Source organism: Montipora capricornis, chromosome 13, assembly GCF_036669925.1.
Source record: "Montipora capricornis isolate CH-2021 chromosome 13, ASM3666992v2, whole genome shotgun sequence".
Lineage (NCBI taxonomy): Eukaryota > Metazoa > Cnidaria > Anthozoa > Scleractinia > Acroporidae > Montipora > Montipora capricornis.
Window position 1 is genome coordinate 41,898,635 of NC_090895.1, and position 10,000 is coordinate 41,908,634.

Below are 10,000 nucleotides of genomic sequence, written 5' to 3' on the forward strand. Positions count from 1 at the left end.
TTGGCGGTCTTTGTGTCTCGGCGGTCGAGTCGATTTTGTGTAGTTAACCAATTACTTGCTTTTACTCCCTTTGCAACTTAAGGTTAACCGGAGAAATCAGATGACATGTAAACAACACAACTCAAATCAACCACACATCTAAATAGTCCAAACTAGTGCTTCGTGCTTCATGAATTATTATTTCAGCAAAGGTACAAACTGGCTTAGTTAAATTCAGTGAGGCTGGTTCTGTTTGTCTGTGCACAACACGGTAAACACTGACGAGAAACAAAGTTGCGAGAAAAATACTGTAACCATGGCGGAAATCTAAATATAGTTAGCCACAGTAACTGCAGTTGCTTTTTATTTTCACATGTACCAGGCAAATACATCAACAAAAGTAGTGCCAGTGTTGTCCCCCTCACCACACTTCACCCAGTCCTGTCCATACCATATCTGCAATTCCTGGTTCTTCAATAAACGTAACGGACTGGAATGGCTGCTTAGAACAAGCTCTGATGATCCTTGCTTAATTTCTTCGAGAACGTAGAAGTGCTTTTTTTGGTTGCAGGGATGATTTCCGGAATTGAACATTTTCAAATCTTGCTCTGTTGGCAGAAGGGCTTTTTTGTTGGCATTTGTGATGATCGTCATAAATGTGTTGCTTGCATAGTAGTTTAAGTTGGTACAGCTCCAGTAGGAAGCAACGTCATTGCTGTTGCATTTGATGGATCCGCTTCTGTGCACGAGCTTCATGGCCTTTACATCCCCAGTTTTAGTCATGTGGAAGGCACCGTATTGATTACTTCGAGCTCCAAAGCGAACCGGATTTTCGTTGATTTTTTGCCACTCCTCTGAAAATAAAAAAGTATTTTATTTTCAATGTTAGTTATGTTTCGCTTTGTCATACACATTTTTAGACCAGTGCAACATCACCCACAACAAAAATTGTCATGAAAAAAAATCAATTAAGCAAAGGAATAGCTTGAACAAACTACTGCCTTTAATGGGTGTATGACCTTTCCATTGCAAGCCGAGAATTCGAGATGAAATCTGGCCCCTTTGTGACTCACTGTCCTGTTCTAATTGCAACATTTGTACCTGCATCGTGGTAGTTGCCAACTCGAAATCTTGGCTTCTTTAGCCACTACGCACTCTCTTTTGTAAGTGTAATCTTTTATCATCATGTCCTACTTTTTTTTCATCACTTAGTTTATTATAAGTGTGAATAATAAACTTCAACTTGAATTCGATCTTAAAGGGGCAGTGTCACGCCATTGCATCAGTAAAGACCAAGAACTAATGCTGTAGTTGTGTTACCAATAACCATTAAAGTGCACTGAAGCGATTCTCTCTTGTTTTCAGCCAAGGATGGAGAGGATGTAAATCGATTGAAACGTGAAAAAATTGGCCATTTTTTTCAAGTTTGGAGGAGGTGTCTTAAGAAAGTCGCCAAAAATTAATACGGATAGCTCTTTGTGCCATAAATATAATTTATATCTTGTTAGTGGGTTGTCAGGAGTGATGTACGTGTGAACTAATGTACTAATTGAGATTTTGACCTAAAAACAGCGAAATTAGCATGACATTACCCCTTAAATGGTTCGATTCTCTAGACTGAAAACAGGATGCTTGCTGCTCGAAGGAAGGAACTTGAAGAATTTTCAAAGACGCCTGCGGAAAAGCTCCCGGTTTGCCGCACATTACTGTGTTATTTCATTTGTTGAGTTACTTACGAGTGCATGGCGTCAAACCTTAGTAGGAGATCTTCAAAGATAGATTTGCCACATGATGTTTCAAAAAAAGTACTCATAACTAGCATTGACCTTGACAAGTAGCCTGGATCGCCTGACCACCATTTTCATCTGAGTATATCCAGTGCTTGCTGTCAGCCACTTTGTATCCTTCACTCGCTTTGATTTCAGCGCACGATTCAGCAGGAAGCTCTTGAATTGAGCCCAGTGGCACTGCAGGCGAAATGTACAAAACTTCTATAACTATCAGCGTAATATGAATGATGAGTGGTAGCAAATGCCATACGGACCCAATATTGATGATCTTTTGATAATCCTCAGTTTTAACTAAGATTTAGAGGCTTTCGACTCAGCAAAAGTCCACGAAACCACTTTACAATACACTCTCTTTTTTTTATCAGAACCCGTTTATAAGATCGTTCAGGCTGAGGCGATGACCTAAATTGTTAAGAACTTACTGAGAAAGTAACCAGACGGAGAGAGAGTGAAGAACGTTTGCTTCATTTTGCTCATTTGCTTTGTTTTTGTCTTTGTGGTTAGCATAAATAAAGGTAAAATAGATGGAAAACTGTAGTCTAAGAGAACATTTAACTTTTTTTTAACATTAACAATGCATTTTCTTTGATACACAACCCAACCTTAAAGAACATTTAAGAACCTTTTCCTCTTGAGAACCGTTTAGCCTCTGTCCCCAAATTAGACGTTTTTATATATAAAGAAGAGGCTACGGGTAGCCTACACTTTGTTCGAATGAATTTTAACGGATTGCCTTTAAAATTCACAGTATTTGAATAGTGTTTTATGCTACGATATCTTGGTCAATATCCAGTTCAACTCCGTAGTCCGAAGTCCGAAGTCCAATGTCCACAATCCGTGACCTAACCATATGGTTAAGTGCGATCGTAGAATAGCTGTTCACCGTTTAAAACTGTTGTTACGGCGTTGGCTCCAATCAAAACCAGGAAACAGATGCCTTACAAGTTTCTATGATGGTATTTAAAAATACTAAATAATTTTTCTGAACAATAACGGCCGAATTATAAAATTATATAATTCGACGCGGTAAGATATGCCTGGTGATCTGGTGACGTAATTCGGAGGACTGGGGAGAAAAATTTTAACGCCGTATCCCACAACCGCGCGCGGCCTTATTTTCGAATTTAACATGGCAGAGGCGAGGTTAGATCTTGTCTGGTCTACTTGAATGTTCATTCAGTAGCAGGAGATGTGGTAGACACGTAATGATCTGTTGAGTTTTGGCGATAGCAATACTGCACGGAGTTTGGAAACAACACCTAAGGCCGCGCGCGGTTGTGGGATACGGTGTTAAAATTTTTCATCCCAGTCCTCCAAATTACGTCACCAGATCACCTGGTGTTATCGAGTCATACGGCAACGAAAACACAAAAACTCGTTTCCGGTCACGCACACAATTCTTTATGGACATTTCCCCGTTGCGCTGTCGCGTAGTCGTCCGTGTTTTAGTGAGCATGGCGCTTGCCTTTAAATGAGGAGATAGCGACTTCGAATCCTACTTGTACTGCCTTCTACGAGACCAAACCAAGAACACAGGAGCCCCAGATTCATGAGCTCCTGGCGAGACAAAAGAATTTTACGCATGCGCAGCCAAAGCGCGACCTTCCCTCCCCCCAGCGTCCAAAAACGGAGTGAATTTATCCGAGTCAAACTCATTCCCAACCACAGATGCCACACGTCAAACGGAGATAGACCCTTTACCCAGTTACTTTCAAACAGAATCGCTTCTTAAAATTCCTTAGATAAATGATTAATGCTCCATACCTCTGTTGAATGCTCGCTTCATGTAGAATCGCGTTGAATCGGGTAAAAAGTCTTCAGGCCTGGCTTCTTTCGTTCTGTTGTTCAGCTCGCAAATGTTGCCGCCAAAGATGAAATTTAAGCTTTGGCATCTGATATCCTGGTCACATATGATGGCACATTCCAATGGACATTTAACCCACAATGTTTTAAAAGTGTGGCCTTTAAGAAACGTGCCAGCAACAGAGTTTTCGTTGTTACAAACTTGGTTAGCTGCACTAATAAGACCAATCCTTGTCATCAGAAAAACAGCTGAGAACCAAAATCGCGGGTTCATCTTGTTGATGTAGGCTTTGCGAACTATTGTCCTGCAAGTGAGTAGTGTGAAATTTAGTCTTTACTGACATAGTTACCGCTTTTTAAGGCTGTGGGCCCAAGTTAAAGCGATCATTTGTTGTTCAGTACATTAGTTTTAAATGAAGAAAACTGCAATGAACCAACGAAAACCGATCACAGTTCACTGACAGATAATAAAGTCTTAATTTTGCGTCACACCAACACGATCTCTTCCTTAAATGAAGGAATATCCTTCATTGTCAGTTTGCCTTAAATGAAGTATTATCCTCCATTTTGATCACTCTGTCCCAGGACTTGTGGTATGAAAAAGAAGGGAAATTCAGTAAAAGCAGCCCCTGGACAGGATTTGAACCCGGCGCGTCCACTTTGAAGGAACTGTTTTATCCACTTAACCAATAAACATCAACTGACTAGAAAATATGCCGATTATTTCCCAAAACTAATTAGTATATACAGTATATATATAATCATTGCTGAATAGGTCTTAATAAGTCTGAGGCTTGATTTAAATTTTTTTCCCATGATCCCTATCAAGCTTTCAGTGTTCAAAATGAACTTTCTTTACTTGGAAGAAATTGACAATTAAGAATAATCCTTCAATTTGAGGGAGAGACGTGTTTGGTCACACTGACTGAATAAGCTTCAAGCCTCGAACTACCGCGCTGGAGCCAAGGGTTCGAAGCCCGGGCCGACAATCTAAAAGGGCCGATTATTTAAACGAAGCCTAGGTTAGACCTGGTTTAAGATTGAATCACGGCTTTGACGAGTTTTTTGTAAACCATGTCTAAACTTTGTTTAATTTGCATTATTAAAACGTATACGTAGACGAGCCGAGTCGAATTTTTTTTGTGTTATCATCAGCATGCATTATAAATTGCATGTAAATTAATGAACTTGTGTGGGAAACATGTCCGAAAGTAAAAGCAGGAAAACAAATTTCAGCGAGGAGGAACAATTGCTCCTTGTGGAACTTGGGTAACGTTTCAAGAGATTTAAAACAAGGGATATGATAACGGGAGCTTTGGTAAAGAAAAAAGAAAAGGCATGGAATGCAATTCCGATGTGCAGACCGCTCTTACACAGTAAACCTGAGTGGAAATCACATGCAAGAGAAGGCACTTCAATGCTGTTGGAAAAAAATTAATTTACTGACAAAAAAAAGAGCCCGACAAACGCTCACAGAACTCACTTTGCTTTTGTTTCATGCAAATTTCGAGGCCAAAAAATGAATTGTGAATTTCGTTTAGGAATCTCTGTTGAATCTTTGTGAATTACCTGAAAAGGGGCCGTTGTTTAGTGCATGAATGGTTCTTACATTGTTTGGACAATTTCAAATTCTTAAGCCAAAATTTTTTTTTTTTTTTTGTATTTTATTTTTGTTTTTTAACATTTCCATATTGGAGTTACAGCACTTACAAAAACGAAGAAATTACAGCAATCACAAAAAAATATATGTATGTGTATGTACAAACAAACGTTATCTGGTTTATAGCTGGCTTAAATCATCGATTTCATATGTTGCTTACTATGCAATGGTCCTTTGATATTCAGCGCTGATATCTAGGAGGATTAATGAGATTGCGCCGATGACTTTGAGAAGAGGGAAAATTCGTATATAAAAATAAGTTTCTGTTTTCTCGGACAGTTGTCACTTTTGGAATGACTTAACTGACGTAAAGCAAAACGATAGTTTTCACAAGTCTTGATCACTCCGAATTGGCTTCACTCACTCTTGGGATCACTCTGACTTGAGTCTCGGAATTGCTGGAGTAAAAACTTTACTCCACTGGATCAGAAATGGGACAGGTGCAATGAGGTATGTGTCGTGTGATTGCAAGCACGCCATTGAAAAACCTTTATCTTAGTAGATCAGAGCACGAGCACTCTTCTTAAAGCTATGTTCGGTGTGGTTACCGATGCATGTTTTACCTTCACTCGATGTATTTCAACTTTTACAAACTTATTTCCTTTTAATTTAGATCGTCTTAAAGCTGCACCCTTGTCACATAAAAATTCCCAAAAACGTTTGCTCTCGGAGGGTATCTGTTGATGTGCGTGTTGTTTTTAAATATAACTTGTTCTGAGTAGAGAGCTCGTAGGAAATGTAGGTATCCATATCTTGACAATTGGTGGCCTCGTTAAAACAAAAAAATATACTCACTGAAATTTTAAATTATTTTGAAGCAAGCCTAGAAGAGAAATATACCTGTTGAAAGCGTAATCCAGAACCAGTGAACCCAGTGCTTCAATTCTGGGTCAATTCTAATTCGCACTCATTTCTTAGAAGCCGCAAAAGTTAAAGTGTTGTATTAAAAACAACTGACTTGGACATGTTTTTTCCTTCTCGTAAATAGTTGGAGTTCGTTAAGTAAATAAATGCGTGAACCAATGTCATCAAAACGTCATCTTCTAATAAATATGTAATAATGAGTACATGAACCAGTGTCAACAAATTTACCAAACTTGAAACGCTGAAAAGCGATTCGCCACAAGAAAGCGTAAACTGTCGAAGTGTCGTATTGCCTAGTACTCTTATGCAACAGCTGCATGAAGGATTTGGCTACTATCTGGAGATATTGAAGTAAACCTGAACGGAAATCACATACAAGTGAAGGCACTTCAATGCTGTTGGAAAAAAATAAATTACTGACGAGAAAAAGAGTCTTACAAACGCCCACAGAACTCACTTTGCTTTTGTTTCATGCAAATTTGGAGACCAAAAAATGAATTGCGGATTTCGTTTAGGAATCTCTGTTGAATCTTTGTGACATACCTTGAAAGGGGGCCGTGGTTTAGTGCATGAATGACCCCTACATTGTTTGGACAATTTCAGATTCTGAATCCAAAATTGTACAAACATTATCTGGTTTATAGCTGGCTTAAATCATCGATTTCACATGTTGCTTACTATGCAATGGTCCTTCAATATTCAGCGCTCATATCTAGGAGGATTGATCAGATTACGCCGATGACTTTGAGAAGAGGGAAAATTCGTATATAAAAATAAGTTTCTGTTTTCTCGGACAGTTGTATTGGAATGACTTAACTGACGTATAGCAAAACGATAGTTTTCACAAGTCTTGATCACTCCGACTTGGCTTCACTCACTCTTGGGATCACTCTGACTTGAGTCTCGAAATTGCTGGAGTAAAAACTTTACTCCACTGGATCAGCTGTAATGCCAACTATTACTGATTCTTTGCAAAAATGGAAGAGGTGCAATGAGGTATATGTCGTGTGATTGCGAGCACGCCATTGAAAAACCCTTATCTAAGTAGATCAGAGCACGAGCAGTCTTCTTAAAGCTATGTTCGGTGTGGTTACCGATGCATGTTTTACCTTCACTCGATGTATTTCAACTTTTATAAACTTATTTCCTTTTAATTTAGATCGTCTTACAGCTGCACCCTTGTCACTTAAAAATTCCCAAAAACGTTTGCTCTCGGAGGGTATCTGTTGATGTGCGTGTTGTTTTTAAATATAACTTGTTCTAAGTAGAAAGCTCGTAGGAAATGTAGGTATCCATATCTTGACAATTGGTGGCCTCGTTTAAACAAAAAACATACTCACTGAAATTTTAAATTATTTTGAAACAAGCCTAGAAGAGAAATATACCTGTTGAAAGCGTAATCCAGAACCAGAAACTTCATATGAGTTTAACCCAGTGCTTCAATTCTCTAATTTGCACTCATTTCTTAGAAGCCGCAAAAGTTAAAGTGTTGTATTAAAAACAACTGGCTTGTGCATATTTTTTCCTTCTCGTAAATAGTTGGAGTTCATTAAGTAAATAAATGCATGAACCAATGTCATCAAAACGTCATCTTCTAATAAATTTGTAATAATGAGTACATGAACCAGTGTCAACAAATTTACCAAACTTGAAACGCTGAAAAGCGATTCGCCACAAGAAAGAGTAAACTGTCGAAGTGTCGTATTGTCTATTACTCTTATGCAACAGCTGCACGAAGGATTTTGTTACTATCTGGAGATATTGGAGTGAATCCTGGCTGGGAAAATGGATCTACAATATTTGATTTTACTCAAATATCCAACAGTCAACGAACGACAAGTTCTACACCACCCGTTAACTCATGTCATATTCCTGTGCGTATTTTTGCATTGGCACCATCACATAACACACAATGTAATCAACAGTAATCATATTAACAAAAATGTTTATCGCGCAAGTCTGTCTGCTGTGAGGACCTTTTCTCAATGGGACGCGCAAAGTGCAAACACGCCTGGCACAAATCCCTGTGAGAATTACACCATGCAAGGCCATTGAATTTTGTTTGCTAAACATGAGATCTATTAAAAACAAGGCTACCATCCTGAATGACTTTGTGATCAAGGAAAACAATCGATATCATGGGTGTCTTTCGGTGTGTTTCGAGGGAAAAATGTGGTTTCGGCGTTGCAGTGCTGTGTAAGAAGTCTTTTCTTACAAAGGTCAATCCTTCAAAGCGTTTCAGAAGTTTTGAATACATTGATACTGTGATTAAGTCGAGCTCTAAAACCTTCAGACTTGTAGTAGTCTATCGACCACTGCCTTTAAAGAAAAACGGCTCCACGAGCGAACTGCTTTTTGAAGACTTTCCATGGATCAATCCTTAAGCATTTGGCTACTGAAAAGGGACAAATTATGGTAGCTTGTGATTTCAACTTTCACATAGATGATCATAAAAACTCATGTGCTGGTAAATTCATGGAATTGCTACAAACCTTTGACTCTGCTCAGCACGTAGAGCAACCGACACACAAAGAAACTTGATCATCACCAGATCAGAAGATAACATTCTTGGGCACATTTCGGTAATGGATCCCGCTCTATCTGATCATTATGCAATACGTTGGAAAGTATTCTTACCCAAACCTCTCCTCGAGAAGAAAGACGTAATCTACAGGAGCCTTAACCGCATTGACTTGTCGCAAGGACATGAAGAACTCGAATTTAATCGATAATGACATCGCATCGCGAAACGACTTGGTCGAAGGATACAACATTAAGTTAGGCTCCCTACTTGATGACCACGCTTCTGCCAAAAGTAAGATTGTAACCCTGTGTCCGAAGTCACCCTGGTTTACCCAGAACAGAAAGTAAAACGGAGAAGAATGGAACGTCGTTTGCGAAAAACAAGACTAACAAGAGGCCATATTCGGCCTATCCCCTGGCCGATTCCTATGTTCTATTTAAGAAATGCTAGGATGAAGTTGAATCATCTTTGCAGGTTTTTTTTTTTGTAAAAGGTTTGTTTTAAGTAAATAAGAAAGAACTTTAAGACGACGAAGCCCTGATGAAACAAGTTTGTACATGTAAGTATTATAGAAATTAAAGGAAAAAGAACTTACAATGCCTTGAAGGTAATAGTTCATAATAAAGTATGTATTCTAATTTTAATTTGTCAGCCTCACAAACGTTTGTAAACATGGGAATACTGACTCTACAGAAGTCATTTTCGTGAGAAAATGTATATTATAGTTTGAAAATTTACTAATACATTTTATAGATTTATCCTGGAAATGTATATGGGGCGAAGGCTGAATTACATATCATCACCCCTGTACTTTTGGCATGAAGATTCACTTTCACCTGTACTCCACAAATGGTGACATATTTAGGTAAATAATTGGTTGTAAGATGCCTGGTTATACACAAGTCATGATAGAACTTAGTTCCCGCCCCTGACCTCAATTTCAGTCTGTGATGAGGTGATTTGCAAGTCATCACCAGTTAGAAATATTGAGGTTCTTTACGTCTGTGGAACACCATGTCACAGCCATGTGTAAGGCAGGTTTCTATCACCTTCGAAATATTAGCCGCATAAGGAAATTCATCAGTCGCCGAACCGCCGAAATACTCATACGTGCTTTCGTTATCTCCATACTGGACTTTTGTAACTGCATTACTGTATGGACTACCTAAGCAAACCTTGAAGAGACTTGAGGATGTTCAAAACGTAGCTGCCGGAATCGTTACGTTTACACCTAAAGATGAACATGTACAATCCATACTGTATGAGCTGCATTGGCTTCTGATTGAACAGCGCATAGAATTTAAGATTTTTTAAATGACTTTTAAATGTTTAAATGGCCTAGCCCTTTCATATTTTTCAAACCTAGTTACGAGGTACGTT

General features: G+C 38.7%; 1 protein-coding gene across 3 annotated transcripts in view; it reads right to left on the bottom strand.

Annotated features, from left to right (window-relative positions):
* Positions 1-159: 159 nt before the first annotated feature.
* Positions 160-10,000, bottom strand: part of LOC138030290 (uncharacterized) — a 12,136-nt gene continuing 2,295 nt past the window's right edge. The window contains exons 1-4 of one of the 3 annotated variants that reach the window (XM_068878191.1): positions 7,482-7,616; positions 3,534-3,877; positions 1,806-1,946; positions 160-833 (exon numbers count right to left, since the gene is read on the bottom strand). In XM_068878191.1, the coding sequence (XP_068734292.1) occupies positions 349-833; positions 1,806-1,946; positions 3,534-3,877; positions 7,482-7,516 (1,005 nt within the window). In that variant the 5' untranslated portion in view covers positions 7,517-7,616 and the 3' untranslated portion in view covers positions 160-348. Of the gene's footprint in view, positions 834-1,805; positions 1,947-3,533; positions 3,878-6,072; positions 6,150-7,481; positions 7,617-10,000 lie in introns of those variants that run through there. The other 2 variants (XM_068878192.1, XM_068878190.1) reach the window with 2 other exon arrangements.